This window comes from Plectropomus leopardus, chromosome 1 (genome assembly GCF_008729295.1).
Source record: "Plectropomus leopardus isolate mb chromosome 1, YSFRI_Pleo_2.0, whole genome shotgun sequence".
Classification (NCBI taxonomy): Eukaryota; Metazoa; Chordata; class Actinopteri; order Perciformes; family Serranidae; genus Plectropomus; species Plectropomus leopardus.
The window spans coordinates 10,824,728-10,847,391 of NC_056463.1; the positions used below are offsets into that span (position 1 = coordinate 10,824,728).

General features: G+C 41.7%; 1 protein-coding gene across 2 annotated transcripts; it reads left to right on the forward strand.

The window, feature by feature from the left end:
- The first annotated feature begins 1,935 nt into the window (after positions 1-1,935).
- mapk6 (mitogen-activated protein kinase 6) lies at positions 1,936-19,147 on the forward strand. 2 transcript variants are annotated; one of them, XM_042492288.1, is made up of 8 exons: positions 1,936-2,111; positions 6,765-7,638; positions 7,741-8,058; positions 14,072-14,216; positions 14,640-14,804; positions 14,925-15,120; positions 16,075-16,192; positions 16,688-19,147. In XM_042492288.1, exons 2-8 carry the CDS (start codon positions 7,402-7,404, stop codon positions 17,795-17,797), a joined length of 2,289 nt encoding a protein of 762 aa, XP_042348222.1. In that variant the 5' UTR covers positions 1,936-2,111; positions 6,765-7,401; the 3' UTR covers positions 17,798-19,147. The 2 variants fall into 2 exon arrangements, with proteins under 2 accessions (XP_042348222.1, XP_042348214.1); XM_042492280.1 differs by lacking the exon at positions 1,936-2,111 and adding an exon at positions 5,843-5,945.
- Positions 19,148-22,664: the final 3,517 nt, after the last annotated feature.

The window sequence follows — 22,664 nt, forward strand, 5'->3', positions numbered from 1 at the left end:
GGTTGGAGAAATAACAAGAGTGTAGTCAGAGGATAAGCAAAAAATATAACACAAAACCCGCAGCTTTGCCCTCATTTCCTCCTACGTCCGTCCAGATATTTTGATAACACACAGCTGGTCCAGACCCGCAGCAGTCTGGTTTAAACATCAAGTGAGACTTGTCTTGCCAGCATGACCAATCTCACAAGCACAAGGTGGCAGACACCATGTGATGTTGTGAGTATAGAGAAATTGGATTTATGGGGCAGGAGGAAAACAGGCAACAATTCGTTCTGCAGAAGATTCAGCACAGATTCTTCTCTGGCATTTGTAGAATCACAACTTCATAAACCCCCCACTGATACCAACCATTACAGCAAGCAATAAAACACAAAGACTGTCCTTCAGAGGACGAACTGCAAGCACATAAAAGCATGGGTGGATTATGAGACAGTGGGCCCCTGGGCACAGATATGCAAAGGGCCCCACCAACTCTCCAAAGTAGAAGCAAGACACACAGACTTTGTGGTGGTTTTGCGTCTTTTCGTAGTCATTATGCACCTTTTTGTGGTTTTGTGTGTGGTCATTTTGTCTAACTTTGTGGTTGTATTGTGTCTCATAGAGGTAATTCTGTGTCTTTCTGTCTTTTTGTGGTCATCTGTGTTTCTTTGAGATAATATTGCATGTTATTGAGGTAATTTTGTTGTTGGTTTGTAGTTGTTCTGTGTTTCCTTTTGGTTGTTTTGTGTCTTTTTGAAGTCATTATATATTTCTTTGTGGTTGTTTCATGTTATTTTGTGTCTTATTGTGTCTTCTTATGGTTGTTTCAGCAATCTTTGGAGTAATTTTGTGTCTTTTTTTAAGTTTTGTGTCTTTTGTCTCTTGTGGTTGTTTCTGGTCTTGCAGTCATTTTGGTGCCTTTGAGATAATTGTGTGTCTTACTGAGGTCATTTTGTGTCTTTTTTTGGTAGATTTTTGTTGGTTTGTAGTTATTTTGTGACTTCTTGTGCTTGTTTTGTGTCTCTTCGTAATCATTAGGGTTTCTGTGAGATAATTTTGTGCCTTATGAGGTAATTTTGTGTCTTTCTTGCTTCTTTTTTGTTTTGTTTTTTTTACCCCTTGTGTTGTTTTGTGTCTCTTTGTTGTTGTTTTGGGTCCCTTTGTGCTTGTTTTGCCTGCTTTATGTAGTTATTTTGGATCTCTTTACAGTTCCTCTGCATCTCTTTGTGGTCTTTTTGTGTCTCTTTGTGTCTTTCTGGTTGGCACCTATTAATATGAGTGACATTTTGCAAGTGAAGACTAGGGGGCCCCCTGACACTTTAAGCCCCTGAGCCAGGGCCTGCTTGGCCCGTTCAGTAATCCATCCATTCATACATAAAAGTGTCTTCTTGTACAGACATAAATTGTACATTCTGTTCTTTGCAGTGCAACAACAGTATGTACAACAGTATGTGCGTGTACAGCAATGTGACAAACATCTGCATGAGCATGTACAGTATATTTCATTTCATTCAAATGTGTTTTGCAGCTTTTCCTAATCCAAAGAAATGCATAACATTCGCAGCCCATTAGGACGGTGTAATCCTTTGATTTAAGCTGACTGATAAAAATCATGAGTCACCAAAACGAGATTTGCAAAGGTCTCACCCAGAAACAAGAATACATTCAGTACAGGCCACAAAAGATTAGTTGTGTTTCTGCTTGGACTGGACCCAAACCTGAAGAAAAGTCATTTAAGAGCAGCTCTGAAAATTAGAAAAAAAAAAAAAAAGAAGTAGCAGTGAAAGAGAGACACAGAGAGAGGTAGTGACATTGGACTCTAAGCAGTGGTGGGTCTGACACACTGACAGGCCAAGCCATACACAGAGCAGTCTCCTCCCCTCTCCTGCCTGTCCTATATTAACTCTCCATGGAGCTCCACCTCACAACCAGAGGCACATGGAGTAGGATAACACATCGCCAAAGCTCTGACAATACAGTCACATACCCACACATATACTGGGAAGTACTGGACTGCACTTTCCACCTGTCTGCCTGTTGAACCAGCAGAGTTGGATATGTAATTTCTTCTGTGTGGACTAATAACTTGTGAACCATGTTGCTCCGGGCGTCTCGGGAGGATGTCAACCTCAGTGAGTGGCAAAAAGAACTCATTTTCCATAACAGAGAAGTAGACATGTTGGTGATGTTGAGCATATCTCTGTTTTTGTTACAAATCTGGGCCAAAAAGTAAAGATGAAGCAAAAGAAACAGGTGATATATCGTGTTAAAGTGAGATTGGACGTAGAACGGGGCTGAAACACACTGTGTATAGGTGAATGAGTGTGTGGCAGAGTAGGTCATTCCACCACCAGATAGGTAAACAGCAACTTCATTCGTCACTGGAGGTATACTCAACAAACAAAACTTCCAGACTGCAACAGTGCACTGTTTCAAACATTGCAGCAATACGGCACTAACAGTAACTGTAAGTGGCAGCAGTAGATGCCACTGTCGTCCCAGCTACTGTAAGTTACACAGTCAAAGACTTGATGTCAACTATTTGTCTCGTGATGTAACACGGGGAGGCCCACAGCAGAGACTGTACTGACCCACGGTGGAGATGTGTTGTTAGTAATTGTTTGTGATTGGAGTACAAATAACAGAAGAGGAAGATTTTTTTTAATTTATTTTTTAAATTGAAATGTGAGAATCCTATGACCCCAACAGGCAGGGTGAGACTTAACCTTTTTTGATCTCCGTTACTCTTCTGCAGCAGGAGGGCAAAGAGCAACTTATGGATGCAGACACAATACCTTATCTGCAATCAGATTTTTAATTATTAATGTAGCTTTCATCAGAAGTGACCAGTGAGTCTTGTGAAAGGGGGGCAGAGGCCAAAGGGAGGGAATTACAGCAGCAATAATCAGCTGTACAATGACAGGAAATGTTACATCATGTCTTGGTTCTGACTTGTGGGGGATCTAAAGTGTCTTAAAGCAAACATAATGCACATCTTTGACCTCTGACTTTGAGAGGAGGGTGATCAAAACTTAGATCAATAAAGTAGCCATTCATTCATTTTAGAACAATTTACAAAATATTCATTATAAAAACCTTTTTTTTAAAAAAAAAGTTTCATTCAGATATTTTCTCTTTCAAATAAATAAATACAATGTAAATAATAATAATAATAATAATAATAATAAAATAAACTCAGACAGTGCATTTCAGCTAGTCAGAAAAAAAGGAAAATTAAATAAAGGCTCTAAAATGCATTAATTCCACTTCCCATGTCCGCCTCTCTTTCAAAACTAGCTAGCCTATACTCATATGAGATATTATGATCGTGCACTATTACATAACTTTATGTCTTTGGGATTGATGAGCGAGACATAACTTCGTCATAAACGACAACCCCCCAATATCACCCAAAATTATAAGAGCAGCTACAAAGTCACCTCTTTTCTCAATATTTCCCTCTCCTTGTCCCACTAACAAACACAGTAAGTCCCTCTCTCCAAGTCTGTCGCATCACGCTCAGTCCGCATGCAGCTCTCCATCGCAGAGCCCATCCCGGCCTGTGTGAGGTATCTGCATTCTCGAGCACATGGGTTCCCACATGGTCTGCCTGCGGATGCTGATGCTGCGGCTGTGATGCTGCTGCCCGCCCGTCCGTCCATGCCTCCGTCTATTCGCAGTACCCACGGTGTGCGAGCAAGAGGACCGGACGCTGTGCATGCGAGGACACCGACCGCAGTCTGGATCTGATCAGAGAAAATTAGTGGCTTCCTTGATCTCTTGACTTTGTTATTGCTTGGGATGCCTCGTTGAGATCGGATGTGAGGGCGGATCTGCTGAGAGAGAAACCCCCTTTGCGCATATCGGTGCCAGATGGACCTCCTAAATCCGTAAGCCGCAGTGAGTGTCCAGGCGATTTTTCTCACTGACACGATTAATGAAATACCGCGTGCCATAATCTGTAAACAACCATAATACCCATCAAAGGCAAAAACAACAACGACAAAAAAAGCAAAAAACGTGGACTAATCCAGGAAACAACAGCCTATTTGCGAAAAACAAACAACAAAACGCATGGATTAAAGATTATAGCCTGTGAAAAGACCTTCTAAATCAAAATATTGCCAGGACTGTAATATAATAGGCCAAAAATTTCTGTTGCGTATGACTCAATTGTGGAAGAATGTGAAATCACAAACAGCAAATAGAGGGAAGAAAACATAAACACTGAGATCTCTGATTCAGGTAAGATACAGCTGTCGTTGCGCCTGATCTGCAGCATTTTTTGTGCAGCCTAATCACCTGCCCCCCCACCTCCCCACCTCCCGCAATATAATAGGATGCATAATGTGCATAATGTTTTTTATCCCCATTCTTCACCATAGATCAGTTTAAGATTATTTAAAGGAGCTGCAAAAATGATTCACGCAATCACATTTCTGCTTTTGTTTTCATGCGTTTTTCCTACTATGAATATGCATGTTTTTAATAGACCTGGTAGCCTATGTAGCTATATGATAGACGAGTAGGCCTATGATAGCCTTTTTGAGGCTGTGGTTGAACTTCGTTTTAAATGTGTTATGCATAAAGACGATTGAGAGATTACTGTCTGCTGTGAGAGTTATTGCCATTTTTACTATGTTGTTATCATTTCATTCAATCTGTAGAAATGTTTTGGTGGATTTTGAATCTACCGCTGTCATGTGATCTCACACCTCAAACACATGCTTTGAATGACTCCCGCTGCTTTCAGGTACCGCTCGGAGCTCTGAGATTTGATGTAAAAACGACCTGTTGTTCGTTCTGTCATTGATAAAGTCGGATATATTATAGTAGGCTGTGCAAGACTGCCATTAACCAATGCTGCTAAGAGTAGTTTCGTTACTAGATTTGATTCAATTATATACTTCACAAAGAATTAAGAAAAACATCACTTTAACAATCATTTGTTGACACGAAGATAAAAATCCATCCAAATCATAGAGCCTTTTGTGTAGCCTATCTGTATTACATTTTTATAATGTTATCAAGAGTAGAATATTATCTTTATGGATTATCTACGTAAACTGCCCAGTAAGATGTTAAAAGTTTTTGGAAAAAAACTGGAAACAGGATAAGTGGTGTTTGGTGGCATTTTTAATGTAAAATATAGAAATATATGGATTTTGTTGCCTAGTAAGCTGAAAAAAATGCACTGTAAGAAATTGCACAGTAATATTACACAGATTGAATATAAATTAACCTTTCGAAACCTGGAGTAACATCACTTTTCTTGTGCTGCTTTCAGATTCCTTTCACAAATATTTAAACCTGTGAACCCTGAGCAAATTGTTTCACTTTCTTTCAGAAACATAGGAATAAAAAGCATTTAACAACTTGGCAAGAAATGTTCCACAAATTGCAAGATGTTATTAGATTTTGAAAAATATTTAAAAGAAAGAAAGAAAGAAGGTAATAAACCAGCAATGGAAAAAATGTCAAGAGGAAAGTTTTGGGTTATTTCTTCTTAAATTGCCCTGTGATTTTTTCCCCATGTTTTTGAAAAAAATTAAGCCATTTTATTCAGGTTTCAAAGTGTTAAAGGATGTGGATAAGGATGTGACATATATGTAAATACACTAAAAATAAATAGAATATATAAAACCCGTGGTAAATAGTATTTTTTTTTGTAAAATTATGATCTAAAACAAACAGATTTAGAAATATATAATGTATAATATTTTTTTAAAAAATCCCTTATTATTACAGCAAATTGTCACTTCATTATCATTTTAAAAGGGCTCTTCCCGTGTAGCTTTTTCCGACAGCAGTGAAGGCAGCGTCGTGACGTCACGCCGCCTTTCATAGCTCTGCCCAGCCTCAATGGCGATTGCATTAGATCTGCAGAGCTCGAGAGCGGAGCACAGTCAAACCTCCGTCTGGGTTTGATTTAACACCTAACGATACTAATGCGACGAATACGGACTGTAAGTAATTTATTTCATGTTTATTTCCGTCACCATTACTTACATCAAATGTCATTTCACTGTGGATTATGTTCCGTTTTTTAGCGGTTTAACCGAGGTCGGCTTTGTGCTGCTTAGCGCGAGGAAAGCTGTTACCACGTAGTCAGAAGCCTCCGCCAACAACGGCTCCTTTGTTCGCCCTCACGGCGGGTTTCCCTTTAACGTTATGTTTTAGTAGTTATGAAACGGGAAGTGTGGTGAGGTATTTTTTTTCTTTTACAGTATGGTGTGTGTTATTTGGTGGAGATGTTATGTATGTGATATATTCAAACGAAAAACAAGTAGACGGAGGTCTGTTAGTAGCTTGTCAGCTCGCCGTTATGCTTCCATTCGTGGCTTTCTTCCGTCAGCCAGACCCGGTGAAGGCCAAAAATAGGCGGTGTGGATATAAAAACAGCTCCTGTATAAAAGCTGTGTTTATTTTAAATTTGTGCTATGTAAGCACCTCACTGGCGTATCTTAATTTCCGCTATGGCATACTGTTTTTATGCCACTATTTAATCGATACCAAGAAACCGGACTAGCAAGCGCGTAAACCGGGCGGGGGAGGGTTAGTTTCCATTTATGACACCACGTTTAAACTCAAGCCGGTGAATGACAGTTTGTTATTTGCCTGCTGCTTTTGTGAAATCCCCAACATATTGTAATCATAGTAAGGGTGAGGTTTCATGACGGTTATTTTAATTAAATGTATTCAAAACGGTGAATTTTTAACTTCTATTTTGGCACAGTATAGATTTTCTTACCTTTTTTCTTCTTTTTTTTATTCTTGTCTTTCAGGTTATACCCAAATAAAATGGAGGATAGTTTTGATTGTGACTGTGGCGAGCTTGAGCCACCCGATCATTGAGGGTGTACTTTGAAGACTTAAAGGCCAGACTCATTTCAGTTTTATAGATCAGGTGACTTGACAGGAAAATTACACAAAATATATAGAAAACAAAAAAAGAAAAAAAAAAATCACAAAGCTGCTCAGGACCAGTCATACACTGAATGTATCTGCACTGTAAGGATGCAACTACATGCTTTTATAGTTTAATAATAAAGTCTCAGTGCTTATTAATTGGCCTCAAAGTCCATTCCATTGCAGTCTATAAACACTACTCAACTAAAAACTGCTTAAAACAACCACACACCCAGGATTTGAGGAGAAATTCAATCTCAAAGTTTTCTCCCCTCATTCAAGATGGAACAAAAGTTTGACCACACATTTGTGCCCCGCATTTGACAGCGACGGCTAGACGGGGGAGGGGGGGCCCAGTAGTCATCTCTAGAGGGGTCAGTCAGGTCAGCTGCTGAAGCAGTGGGGGAAATTGACTGATAAACTCCTGCAGGTGATAAAGTTGGACTTGAAACAGGCCAGAGACCAAACGGTAGAGATAGCAGGAGCTTGGTGTTGAAGCCGAAAACAGTCGTCATGGCAGAGAAGTTCGAGTCACTCATGAACATCCACGGCTTTGACCTGGGTTCTCGCTACATGGACTTGAAGCCTCTGGGCTACGGAGGAAACGGCCTGGTGTTCTCAGCAGTTGACACCGACTGTGACAAGCGTGTAGCCGTGAAGAAAATTATCTTGACCGACCCACAGAGTGTGAAGCATGCCCTGCGGGAAATCAAGATTATCAGACGCCTCGACCATGACAACATTGTCAAGGTAAATTGGAAGTAGTTTTCTGATTTTTTTATTTTAGGGTTGAACAAAATATCTAACTCCAAAACTGACTTTCAATACTGACCTTTCTTTGTATGTACACAGGTGTTTGAAACATTGGGCCCCAACGGTCGCAGGCTAACAGAGGATGTGGTGTCCCTGACAGAGGTCAACTCTGTTTACATCGTGCAGGAGTACATGGAGACAGACCTGTGTCAGCTGCTGGAGCGGGGCCTTCTGTCTGAGGGCCACGCTAGGCTCTTCATGTACCAGCTCCTCAGGGGCCTCAAATACATCCACTCTGCCAATGTGCTTCACCGCGATCTCAAGCCAGCCAACCTATTTGTCAACACAGAAGACCTGGTACTGAAGATTGGGGACTTTGGGCTGGCCCGCATCATGGACCCACACTACTCTCACAAGGTAGGACAGTCTTTTATTTGTGGAGAATATGATTTTTACAGGGTTTTGTGGTGAGTAACGTATTGAAATGCTGCATAGGCTAGAGAGGAACAGACAGACATAGCACTGCTTTTCTGCCCGATGATGAGCACTTTGTTGCTCTGGCACGCAGTGTTTTTATCATTGCCTGGTAATGCGGTACCCCCCAGGGTGACGCACTTTCAAAGCAGGAAGTTAACAAGACGGGATGTGGTTCCTTTAGGTGACGCCTCTGTTTCCCTTTGTCAGGGGATGTGAGGCTGTGGAAAACACAACCCTGGGAACGTTTTTTTTCCTCCCATTTACAAGTGTACAGAGCCAGAAAATGGGCTCAAATCCAAGTCTAAATATACAAATGAGTGGGTTTGTGATAATGTGGCTTAACAAAGATGAAGATAATCCGCATTCCCAGGTGGAAAAAAACCCAGCAAATATTCCAAAGTAGCATGTGTAAAACAGGAACAGTTCAGCCTTGAGCCTTCAGCGACATTTGATGGTAATGTTGATGGCTCAAGGCTGCAGCAGGACATGCTGCATTAAAATATATAAAGATTTATTCATATCAAAGAGTGCATGTTTCCCCTCAGCTTCATTTGCATGAGGTCATCACTTTCAATTTCCATGCTTTTGAGTCAAGAAAATTGGGTGTTGTTTTTTGTGTTACAGGGATTTTTTCCTCTCATCAGATGCCAGCATAATGCAAACCAAGGCACTAAAAGCCAGATGTTAACGCAACAAATGTCAATGTACACATTATATAGCTCTTTATAACCCCTGTATGTTGTTTTGTGAGACAGTGTAAAGGCAGCAATATAGTTGGTTGCTTTTGTTTTTAAGAGAAGAGAATGGATTACTCTGTCTAATTGTAGCCAGGTGGAAGGACTGTATTGCCCTTATGTGTTTCTGTCACCTTATAAAAGGATGAGGAAATTCCAGTCAAAGGCCATATGGTGTTGTGATGAGAGGAAAACTAGGTTGGGAAGTCTCTCTCTCCCGCCCTCACTCTTTCTTTAGCTGCCGGATCTCTTTAGAGCATGGAGGCAGTCAGATGCTCACACGTGTCTCAGATTAGTCATTGAAGGGTCTGAAGTGGGCTCACGTGACGTGATCCCTCTGGCTGGCACAGCCTCATTCATATCCCCTACACAGTCAGGCAGAATCCTGCCACAACATGTATCACTCTGAAACACACTTACACATGTTTACCAGAACTGCTTATTTCCAGCACACCATCGCTGGGATGTTTTGTAGTTTCATCACATTTTCAGCTCTGACTGACTTCTGTATTTTAATATGAGTCATATCTTAGGTGGAGACAATAGCTCTCTCTGCAATAGGAAGAGGAAGGCCAGGGTTTGTAGTTGCGGGAAGAAGTGAGCGTTTCTCACACAGTTCAGTCACTGTGGCCACCCCCTGGTATAATCACACTCCTCCCTTACAGCAGGGTTTGTCATGTGGGCCTTTTTCCCTCTATATAAGCAGTTTTTCCTGATGGGAAACATGCTGGCAAGTGGGTATTGAAAAGCTGCTTGGCTGGGGTCAGCTCTCTTGTGTTTGACTATTGTCTGCAATATCGGTGCTGCAGACTACTGCTGCAGAGTTTTTGTCAAGATACAAATGCTGTAGTCATGTAGTCAGACTGACTTATATAGGCTTTGACCCTGCTCTTCTTTCCAAACAGCGTTGCTGTGTTTTGTCTGTCTCTGCTCTGATAACAATAGCGGTGTGGCAGGGGGAGGGGGAAACACTGATATCTCAACCAGCCACTTGTTTCATGGTACCTATAGTAGAGCTTGGTATCGTTTGGAAAAATTACGATACCAGCACCGATACCAGTAGCTTTAAAGCGATACAGATACCATTAGAGTAGTTTTCTATACTCATGTGAATGGAATGTCTTGCATACCGTAAAATTTATTGTAATTGGGCTTTTATTTGCTGCAGTCACTAGAGAGTGTTATGTCACTTGTTTAACTGGACTGGAGGACCGGCACCTGGTACACTGACACAACACCTCTCTTTATCCCTGTAAAACAACCCACCTGTCCACCAATGTTGTTGGACATTGATATTTTGTTGAATTTAGGTTTTGACATCCGGAGACAAGAGAAATCAAAGCTGCAGCTCCCACTGGTTGGTGTGAGTTTGTTGGGACTGAGCGTTCACCAAGAGGACAGGTGATACCTTAAAAGGTACAGAGTGCCGATACTCAGCCCTAACCTAGAGTCATCTCATTGAGTGCACATCTGGTGCCTTTAACCAAATGAGGCTTGTTTGAAAATGAACCCATCACTCCCACAAGATATTAGGGTGGTCAGTGGAGTGTGGAGGCGTTAAAAAACAGTTGGTTTCATTGCTGGCCAGACATTAGGGCAGAGTCACTGGGGGTAAATTTCCTTTCACAACCACCCTTTACTTCTTCTGGGTGAGGCGAAGCAGCTGGGTGGCTGAGTGCATGTTATTTGTATAACGTTGTATCTAAATAAAGAAGCGCTCTTTGCCAGTGAACCTCAGATTCTGGCGTAGTTTCAGTAATGTGGTGTATAGATACATGTATTAGTGGATTAGGCACACGTCAGTTGTTCGACCTTTTGCTCTCACGATCCTATTTTTTTTGTATTGGTTGAGTTAATAAAACAACCCCTCATGATTCCCTTCCAAGTTTTTATTCTTCTGGAGTGGCTTTGTTTTAAGTTTACTGTGTGAAGCTTGCCAAGAGTACCTGTGTTTCTGTGATATCTTTCCATTTGTTTTAAGAAAGCGGGTCGTTTCTGCCTGTGTGAACCTTAATACTGGCCCTCATAGTGGCACAGGATCAAGAATGGCAAGAATTCACGTGCACTCATCCAACTTCTCCAACCCTGATACCCCTCCTTTTTCCCAGCGAGCTCTTTGTCTGGTTGTGGGAGCCTTTCTCGGAGCCATATTTGAAGCGGATCTAAAGCCTGTGTTCATTTCCAGTTGTAGCCCGCCCAAGAGAAGGAGAGAACTGTGTATATAACCCATTTAGGTTTAGCAGTAGTTGTGCTTAAGCGAGCTGTTATTGGTTTTAAACGAGGCCAGCTGAGGCTGTAAACTACTTCAGGATAGAGTAACACATTTAATTTGTGTCTTAGCTTAAGTCATATCACAACTGCTCAGTGGGGCAACATGTTTTTAGAGAGGAAATTCAGTGCAGTTTTCTTGTCATATCAGCTAAATGTCAGTTATGCTTTAAAGGTTAACAAAACAGTCATAAGATCTAAGTTCTGTCTTCTGAAATGAATGCAACAAGGTCAAGACAAACTTTTGTGTGGGACATACAGATAATTTGTTGATGTCTAAAATATATTATTTACATTTTACAACAAGTAACAACAAAAAGTAATTGCACTAATATAAACTTGAAAAACTCCTGTATGTCAGAACGTGTGTCTGCCTGTGGCTCAGCATAAAATTCAGTAATTTGATGTTGAAGAGATAATAACAGGGACATTTTCAGGAATGCAATAAGAAAGAAGAGGGAGGGTGGAGGGTTCACAGAGGTCCTTTCTTCCACACAAGCACAACACTCCACATTTGACCTAAATATTCAGCCAGCAACAGGCCTGTCTGGCACCAGACGGCACAGGATCTAACAAGAGTCGCCTTACAGTTTAATGAATTTCAGAGACGCGGTTTCTCCTATTTTCCCTATTTTAAAAATATCCTGCAGACAGTTTCTTGCAACTAATCGTAGTTTTAACATGGAAACTAAAAGTAGCAGGAGTTATGATGATAAGTCAGACCAGATTGGACATATGGACCCTATTAATGGATAAACAATTTATTTCATAGTGTTGTGAAAATGCAGTGCAGCTCCACTAAACCTGCTATTTATACTGTTTTGTCTGTGGAATGATTCTCGTGTGTGTGGGTGGATGCGCTAAGATGAAAACACACCCAGCGCCAGCAAGGAAATCTATCATTTTTAGTCACCAGCTTCTGTGAAGCAGCACAGCTCTATCCTACAAAAGGAGGCTGGGCGTGGAGACTGACTCCTCTCCAACCACCTTTACTGACATCTGGTCATATCTGTTAAAGGTTGCTGTGACTAACCACAGCCAGACGCACTGAATGAGGCTTTTATGAGTCACTAAATGTCAGCCCGGTCTCATCTAGATCAGGCGGTTAAGTAATTCACCAACTGTTTCCAGAGGTATTGAGATGCTTTTATTCTTGCAACTGTGTCTTTGTGGCGCGTGGCTTACATAGAGATTAGTAAAAGTAGAGTAAGTAGTAAAAGGTGAGCTGGAATGTTTACTTAATGCACTTTTATGCCCTTAGCTGGTAGCAGACTCTGATCTACTCTTTTTAGTTCAGAGTCCATCGTACACAGAATTGTCCTTACGCAATGACCCGACACTCTTTCAGGCTAACCTAATCTGAAACTGTTGTAATGCTCTGCCAAGGTAGTTACATGTATTTCTCTACCGTAACCACATTTACATACAGTGCTGTGCAAAAGTCTTACACTTTTAAAATGATCATACATGTTTATTGCTCAGTAGTTTCTTTACTAGAATACAACCAGAACATACTAGAAATATGTATAGATGCAAACATTTGAGAAAAAAACAACTTCAATAATAGAAGCAGTGTGGGATTGCCTGGACAGAGAAAGGAATAAAAAACAGCCCACGTCTTAAGAAGAGCTCTGGAGAGTGCTGTAGCGGGCTTGGTATAATGTACCAGAAGATTATTTAAGAAAACTTCAAGATAGACTGCCAAACTTTGCTAAAACAACAAATCTATGGTGCCCTAAGACTTTTGCACAGTACAGTTGGACAATTTTCTGGCTGTTTCTCACAGTGGATGCTGAACAGCCGTGTAGTTTCAGTCAGTAGGTGTGGCCTGCTGTCTTGTAATTCCCCTCGACCTCTTCACAAGCTTGCAACCTTCACAAGCGCTTCACTGCTGGGCTCAGACACATAGATTAGATACCTGTAGAAAGGAGTTACATGTACAATCTACACTGAGTGTCGTTTATAGGCCCATCAAAACAAGGCTTGCAGAGCAGTGATAATCCAGAGGGTAGTGTGACGTCGAGTATCTGCCGCTAATTTAGGGCAGAAACAGGAGCCTGGCTCAGTGGTGAGACGACCATTTTGGTCTCACCACAAACTACCCATGTATGTGGGGGAGAGCGAGGGCAGCAAGGGTGTTGTTTTACATCCTCCCATCCCCCAATGTCCCAGTGTGCGCGCACACACACACACTCACACACAGGTCAGTGTCCTTTGTGTTCACTGTCCTCCTGTTCCTGTGAGTAGTCAGGCCCTGTGTGAGAGTGGAGTGCAGATCAGTGTCACTAGTGTGTCACTGGGGAGTGGAGAGTGTGGCAGCGGGGGATTATCCTGCTCTCTCAGACTGCTGACAGGGCCTGCACGTGTCTGATCTCCCCCTTTTCTCTCTGGGGTCTTTGTCTCAGTGCTGTGTTGCGTACGTGACCAGCACAGAGCAGGTCCGTCAAGGAGATGGCACGCGGGGTTATCAAGTTTAGCACGGACCAGCAGGCATGGTGTATTCTATGGTCTCGTGTTAGCAGCATTGTGGTATGGCAAACATAGAGGCACATGGAGTCATGTTAATCACATTTATCTTTTACAGAGGGAAATGGCAAATTTTAGAGCCTCTTTAACCTTTTGAAACCTGAGCAGATTGATTACCAAGAAATTTGTAAAAAGTTTCAAAAATGATCTGAAAAGTAAAAAAAAAATTACTGGCATCTTTTCTAAACGAATTAAGCCATTTTTTTAGGTTTTAGAGGTTTAAATACTTGTGAAAGGCATCTAAATGCAGCACAGGAAAACTGATGTTAGTCCAAGTGTTCAAGGCTTAATTGTAAATGAACACAGCACAAGGGCACAGCAGTTTATAAATCTAGGTAGCTTGGGGGAAAATATGGTTATAAGTCTTGTTCTTGCGCCCTTTTTGGCATTTCCCACTAAATATGCCTTGTCCCTCTCTCAAACAGGGCCATCTCTCTGAAGGTCTGGTCACCAAGTGGTACAGGTCTCCTCGCCTGCTGCTCTCTCCCAACAACTACACCAAAGCCATCGACATGTGGGCTGCTGGCTGCATCTTTGCAGAGATGCTCACAGGGAAAACCCTCTTTGCAGGTAAATGTTGACTCAGTTTCTTATATTTGACTCACTGTAACGCCTCATACTCAAACACACCTACATGCAGTCTTTGAAGCAGATTGGGTGACACTGATGAGGTAAATATGGAGCATAGGTCTGATGAGGCATATGTTCATCCTGTTTGTGTTGTGTATTTGTTCAGAAAAGATTGTAGAGAGAGGCCCAGTCAGTCTGCCTTTACTATCCTTATTGTTTTTTCTCTGCAAATCCAGCTGGAGACGGGAGAGACTGACTGTTCTTATTTGTTGAAAGTACCTTGAGCTGGACAAATAACATCTCTGTTCTCATAATCTGCTGCGCTCAGCCTCACTCAAAATAAACTCACACAGTCATGCCGATGTTGTATGTTGTGTAACTCTACAAAGAAAGCGCCTGATGTGCGTCTGCTTGGTATTTTAGGAGCCCACGAACTGGAGCAGATGCAGCTGATCCTGGAGTCCATCCCTGTGCTGCGAGAGGAAGACCGACAGGAGCTCCACAGCGTCATCCCCGTCTTCATCCGCAACGATATGTCCATGCCTCACACACCACTGGCCAAGCTGCTGCCTGACGTCAGTCCCCAGGGTGAGTGCTGCTTACTTATTCATTCAGAACTACTCTCATGATCAAAGACAGAGGTCAGGGTCTTATCTCTCATAGATAATGTTTCCTGCTTGATAATCACAATGCCTTCCCTCACCGCAGCCCTGGATTTCCTGGAGAGGATCCTGACCTTTAACCCCATGGATCGTCTCACCGCGGAGGAGGCCCTGGCCCACCCCTATATGGCTGACTACTCCTTCCCCCTAGACGAGCCCGTCTCTCTGCACCCCTTTCACATTGAGGATGAAGTAGATGATATCCTGCTCATGGACCAGAGCCACAGCCACACCTGGGACAGGTACGCTTGCTCCCTTGTTCCCTCTCGAACATCTGCTCTCTGTGACCAGGCAGGCAAAGTTTTACATTTTCCCTGTTTGGACATTTTTCTTGTGTGAGCTTAGTTTCAGTGGAGAATTTGCCCTCTGCACACTAAGCAGAAATACTACAAATAAAAAAGTCACCTGACAAGAAAAAAGACAAGGCAACATCCACATCACTGCGTTTGAATTTAAGATGCATCAGGGTTGTTACGTTTTAGCCTGGCGTCCTCGCTAATGTGGCATTTAAGCAGCCCTAAAACGGAGTGGTGTAGAAATGCTGCTGCTCCTATTTAATTTGGAAAACTCCAGCACTGAGTTTTGCTGTGAACGGACAGAAACAGACAGGTTTGGAAACACTGATGCGGACACCCCTGTTCACTTTCGGATTGGCTGTTGTAAGCCATGACATGTCCTTCCCGATTGGTCACGCCAAAGTCATGTGACGTGACCATTTCCCGGAAGAAAACATGCTACAGGTATATATCTATGAGCCTCGACTACCCGGCGTTATTTCGCCATGGATAATAAGTTACAGGCGTTGCTGTCCTTGTTGTCGCTCCTGGCAGTCTTGCTCAAAGCCATTGCTGCTCACCGTCTGTAGATCCGTCTTCAAATGAGGTTATCACCCCGGCAATGCTTCCTGTTTACATTGACTGCGCAATGTAACCTGAATGGTCATGTGATAAACATTTTAAGGTGTGTTATTATGGATGGAGATAAGAGATGGAAAAGTGCTAAAACCCACACATGGGTGGGGGATGGTTTTTGTATTACTACTTGGCCTTTAATTTAAAACGGAGTAATGTGGATGTAGCCTCAATTTTTCCTCAAAATGTTTTGTGGTTTGTTTGCAAAGGTAGATCCTGTACTGGAACTTTTTTGAGCCCTTTTCTCTGTTTGTGTACTGAAATCTGTCTCTTTCAAACTATCAGGTATCATGAGAGCCAGCTGTCAGAGGTCGACTGGCACTTGCACAGCACCCACGACCCAGATGAAGTTCAGGTTGACCCAAGGGCTCTCTCTGATGTAACAGACGAGGAGGAGGTTCAGGTGTGTTTGAAATTTGACAAAATTACAATAATATTATTATTAATAATTATTATTTTAAATCTGCATACTCCTAAAAAACAGTTGGCTTTTCCTCTGTTAATTACTGTATTTTAAAAATACACCTTAAAGGCTTATAGTAGAATTTACCCTGAGAGTTTGGTATCATAAGTATTGCTCTTAAAGGAGTATAACATATTAAAAATATAGCAAACCACAGCTTTACCAAATGAAAAGTGATTTCACGTCTGGCTCCTGACTGACTGAAATTCACTTTTTTGCTGAGATTCAATTAGATATTTATTCATAAAGCTCGATATCACAAATCAGTATTTGCCTCAGAGGGCTTTACAGTATGCGACATCCCTCTATCCTTGGACCCTGGCAGTGGATAAGGAAACCCTCCCCCCCAAAAGCCCTTTAACCTCAGGAAGAGCAACTGAGGAAGGATCCCTCAGAAATAACAAAGGTTAAATGGTGGCTTTTGTCCATCCCCAGGTGGATCCTCGTAAATATGCTGATGGAGATCGGGAGAAGTTCCTGGATGAGCCGTCCTTTGACTACTCCACTCTGTTCCAGCCAGAGCGATCCTGGCAGGATGACCACCACGAGAACAAATACTGTGACTTGCAGTGTAGCCACACCTGTAACTACAAGGCTGTGTCACCCTCCTACCTGGACAACCTCATCTGGAGGGACAGTGAAGTCAACCACTACTATGAACCCAAGCTCATCATCGACCTCTCCAACTGGAAGGAGCAGCAGAGCAAGGAGAAGGCAGACCGCAAGGCCAAGAGCAAGTGTGAGAAGAACGGGCTTGTGAAAGCCCAGATTGCGCTACAGGAGGCCGAGAAGACCCAGAGTCCAGTAGAAAAAGACAGCGAGCAGGAGAAACACCAGACAGAGAAGCCTCAAAGCCAGCAGAGCCAAGGCTTTGACTTCGACTCCTTCATCGCCAGCACCATCAAACTGAGCCTGCAGCCAGAGCCCTGTCCGGAGGTGACCCTGCTCAACGAGGTGGGCCTGCTCAACGAGGTGGGCCTCCTGAACGAGCTCAACTCTTCAGTTTCCCAGCTGGAAGCTCCCCGCTCAGGCTCCATGTCCAAGTCCATAAGTCAGGAGAAGGAGGAGAAGTGCCTGGTAAACCTCGCCCAGTTAGGTGGAGGAGGGCTGGGAGTCGTCGGGGACGGCGTCTGGCCCGCTCACCCCTGGGAGAGCTTCGGCTCCGGGGAGAGAGTTGGGGAGAACGGCTGTTTGATAGATGAAGCGTGCTGGGACATTCGCAAAGAGGACCACCTCCAGAAGGAGAGCACTTACACCAGCTACCTGGACCGCCTGTTCAGCCGGAAGGAAGAAGGGGCCGGAGAGACTGTGGCCAGCTCAGAAACAGAGCCCTTGGAGGTGAGAGAGCTGGATGAGAGCTTCCTCAGCAGGAACACAGAAATTGTGCTTAATATGCAGCTGGACTCTCTGGCCCTGCCTGGCTTTGACAGCACTGATGACTTGCCTCTAAAATCCATCCAGGCGTCCCTCACCCCCTGCGCTGTCAAATGCTCGCCACAGATTGCCCACAAAACATACAGCAGCATCTTCAAGCATCTTAATTAAAGAAATATATATCCTCCCTCACAGTGCAAAATCTAGGCAGTTTTGTTTTTATGTTGTTTTTTTTTTTAATAATACAGTATATTATTGAACTTGAATCATTTCATACCTTTTTTTATTATGGTTATTTTTAATTATTTTTTGTTAGTTTTTTAAGAGTTGAGATGGGTGACTTATTATATTTAAAGAGTTTTGGTCATCACTCTGAGCCTTGATCACCAGGCCTTCATGGGTTAATGTCTACACCCTCATTGCTAAACTGGCATGTCACTCACACACTTAAGTACTGTATACGAACGGAAAGTAGGAGAGAAGTAGCTAGGAGAAAAGTGGAAGGAGAGGAGTTTGCATTAAAGAGACGGAGTTTGGCTGTTAAGGTGTGACATATGGAAGGATGGTAGACGCTAATATTGCTGTAGGCGTTTAAAGTGCTTTCAAGCAGCCTTTCCTTTTGACGGATATAAAAGAGAGATGGGATGTCCTTTTTTTATTTTATGACATTTTTCCCCCGAAGAAAGCTTCCTTAATAACCCTTTTCATACTGTAAATCTGACACATGATGCCAGCAGCAACCATTATCGTAGGCGTTAATGTAAATGTGTTATCTACCTCAAGGTAACAGCCGCGAGAGACACTCGAAGCCGCACTAGTGCTTTACACACATGACCATCCTCATACCATGAAATGAAGTGGTCGCGTAGATGAAATCTGTCTCACTTTAGCATTTAACATAGTGAGGTGTTTCAGTAATCATTATTTATTTCTAGCAGATGTGCGATATTTATTTTATCAAAATGTGTTATTTCAATGTGATTATTGAAGATTGAGGAGTTGGACAGACTTCCATTTTCATTTCGGCACTATATGGGCGTGTAAGTGTTCTTTTGTTTTAATGGTAGGATGCAAATTCATCTGTTATGTTTCTAAAAGAAGTTGAGGCTTTCCATTTTCCACCAATATTGTCCAAAAGGATATTCGTTTAGATCTTTTTTAATTTTTCTTTTCTTTTTTTTTTATTTATAGGTGCGTTCTGTCTTCATTGGAAAAACTGCTTTGTGGTTTAAAGAACCGCCTAAAAGTCTTAATTTTTTATCTAAATGTAATGTTTAAAAAAAAAAAAAAAAACGCGTGCATGGAGGCAAGAGAAAGGTACATTCAAAGTAAAGTTAATGGTGAGTATAATGTACGTCAGTTTTAATTGTACGTTTTTTGTTAAATTTCTATGTACTTTTTCCAGGCAAGCATGATGAATTAGGTTAAGGTGTAGCATGTAGAACACTTACGGACTTTTTTTTGTAATCATTGGTTCCCCTGTTCTACAAAATATCTCAAAATAAAATTACTGGCAAAGAGTTTTAGCTTGTCTCTCCTTTTTCTTTTTTAGTTAGTGACACCTCTGACCTCACACACTTAGTTAAGAGGTGTTTTCGTAACTTTCCCTTTGTATGACTGCGCAGCTGCAGGAGCCTTCTTGGTGTGGGGGAAGTGCTGACTACGGTGCTGCCACTTCTAGACTCCATTTTTAATGTCTAAGTAAGCAGACTAAATTACACTGCAGGCGCCGGGACACGAGCTTTGACTCACCAGCTAAATGTAGCTCTGGCTCAGACTGCCATATTTCACTCAGTACACAGATTCCCACCTGCTAGTAGGTGTAAACTCAGCTGAGAAACTAGCAGGATTACATAACAAATGTGCACTTTTGGATTGATTTGCTGTTTTGAATGTTATGCAATAGTGATGCATTTCCTTGTCAAGGAAGCAGGTGTAGAAACGTGTGACGCCAACGTCCATCGCAAGCAGTCACTGTGTATTTCCAAACTTCTCTGAAACTTAAGTTGCATGAAAGGGAGTGACTTTAGGTCATGTGGAAATGGCTTCCTGCCGATTGCGGTGACTGTCAAAGTCTGATAGTCAAGTTTAGGCTCATACAGGATAGTTAAGTCATTTTTACCACAACAAAGACTGTTGCATGAGTTTCTTTACTCTAAGCATATAGCCCCTCGGGCGTTATAGAATTCTTAAATATTGAACTAACGTGATACTTTGGAGTTGAGGTGACTTGTTTCTCCAAAATGTGGTGTATATGGGTACAATAAATAGTCTGCATTGTTAATAATAGATAGATATTTGGCTGCAAGAGCCTAAAAGAGTGGAAAAAGACTTTTTGGCTCACACTATACAAGTAGTAATTCAAAGCTGTGAACATTCTCAATTGCAAGTAAAAGGTACTGCATTCAAGAAAAACTACTGAGAGCAAAATGACTAACTGGTATAAAAATGGCCATTTGTGGGTAAAGTATTGCTTTAATTTTGTAGCGGGTCGAGGTCGGTGAGTTTTAAGTATATTGGTGGATAGTTCAAAGTGGAAACAAATTTTTAACTTGTACCCCTTCAGGGTTTCATTGTGGAAGTATTGTTGGCAGGACCAGGATCACTTTCTGTTTTCCACAGACCCTAGCATCTACCATTATTTTCACATTTACTTCGGTAGTTCCACCGTCGGACAATTTTTCCAGCTGGTGATAACCGTAAAGAACCCACACTGATGGTGAAAGTGAGTCTTATACCAGCCTCACAGATGGTGTCATTATTCTGCAGCCATTACAATGTGCAATCAGAATTTACTTCATAATGTAAAGTAAATACTTCATGAGTTTTGCATTTCAATAGCAAAATAATATGAAACTTTTTGTTTTCTAAATAAAAAGTCCAAAAATTCATGTAACAAAAAAACACAACATATAATTCAACAAGTTGAATAACTCAATTTGACAAACAGTCCTCAAAATTCTACATTGACAAATTATAAATGATCTTCACTTTAATCTCCTACAATGAATCTACTTTTTATAAGCTGAATGTGTTGGTTTTTTTTTTTTGCAAATCTTTGGGAGCATTAAATAGAAATACTCTGGTAAAGTTAAAGTGCATAAAAATGCTGTGTTAAGGAACTAACTTTTGTGGCTGTTTTGCTCATTAAGCCAGGTCTAACCTTTGGATGATCTGCGGTGGATAACAATCAAATGTCAAAGATAGATCCTAAGAAATGATCTTTTGGTGCCAAAGTGAATAGTTTCTGTACCAAAAACATTAACAGAATTTATTGAATACCTTTGAATTTTTTTTTAATAGCTCCACATGAGCTAAGCAGGTTGAAAACTGACTTAAATTGTGAATGTTTCTTTGACCAGACAGACGTCACTGTCATTTAAATAACTCTAACCTTACAGGAAGAGAAAGCCGTGCTACAAAGGTTGGAACTGGTTGTCTCACTTTAATCAGCCACAGCTGGGCTTTGGAGTTTTTCAGCTGCTACTTCCTGCTGGGAAAAATTAGGCCAGCTCTGTGTTGTTTTTCTGTTCTCTTGGTAACAATACAATCCTGAGCGGCGATGATTAAACCCTGCTGGAATACTCAGATGAGAGATGTGGTACCTGATAGGAGAAGCACCTATGAAGATTGAATGTAGGTCAAAATCAAAGTGCCATGTGCTGTTTTTCTCCCAACACCTCGTATGTGCAGTGTAAACACGTCTCATGTCTTTCCTGCAGCTTCTTCCTTTCCTCAGTCTGTCTGTTCCTGCTTTCACAGAAAGATGTGATGTTTCTGATTTAATTGTCAGCATCTCAGCTCAGATGTCAGCTCTCGCTTCGACATCACACAGGCTTTCTCATTACCCCTGTCAAAAAAAACAAGCTCCTCAATCCTTCCTCTCTGCTGCGACCTCATCCGCACGTTCTCCTGCAGCTTACAACTAATTGTGTTATTTCTCCTACATGCCTCATGCTCTCATGTTCTTCCTGCCACTCATCCCTCACCCTATCAGGTCTCCCCCAGGTGCCGAGCCTGTCAGGTGTTGTCAGGTTAAAAATAAAACCCAGGAACTCCAGGATAAGCAGCTCAACTGGCCACCTATCAGCTGACGGAAGCTTAACGCATTGCTTCCTAATTCAAGGTCATGATCGCCATTCTCTTTCCTGGAAGGCCAATTAAAACTCTGTGTTTGAGATTTCAGATTACAGATTTTCCTCCAATGGAAAGTACTGAAATAACTTATAGGAGGTGCTGCTGACCTGCTTGGTGCAAATCTTGCATTGGGGTTAAAGAAACGTGTTGACAAAGCCTCCAACAGTTATCAGCCACAATTTGAGGCCGCTTATTATGGCACCTCGGTGTCAGAATGTGTCCTTATTCAGCGCCGGATACTAAAGTTAGACCACAAAGTGCTTTTATAAATAGACATCACTTCTCGGGCCCTCGCACTTTAAAAGCTTTAACTACTGCCAGAGTTACAGAGCATCCTGACCGCTGACATCAGGTCAGAGTATCATTTTATATGACTTCTAAGCAAATGATATTTTACGACAGCCTAGTGGGGCCATTGTAGGTAAAAATAAAAATAGCAAAAATATAAATATTTTGAGATTTTTTAGTAGAAAAGTTGTATATTTCTTCATTCAGATTAGAGTCATTAATTTACAGGAAAAAACACAAATTTAGAACAATCTTACAATATAATAACTTTAAAAAAGCCATACATTTCAGCAATACTATACTGTTTTGTACGACGTACTATATTTTGACATTTTTTCACGCTATTTTTTGCTGTTTTGAGGGGTTTTCGACTGATTTTGAGACATGCCATACTTAAACATTTTTGCCATACTATAGCCTTGCATTTGCGGTCATTTTTTTGACATGCTATGTTGTTGTATTTTTGGCCGCTGTTGCAACATTCTATGCTGTGGTGTGTCTAGGCACGCTATTTTATGCTGGTTTCAGCTGTTTTTGGGACATGTCAAATTTTTGCCATACTATAGCCTTGCTTTTTTGGTCATTTTTTCAACATGCTCTTTTATCGTGTTTT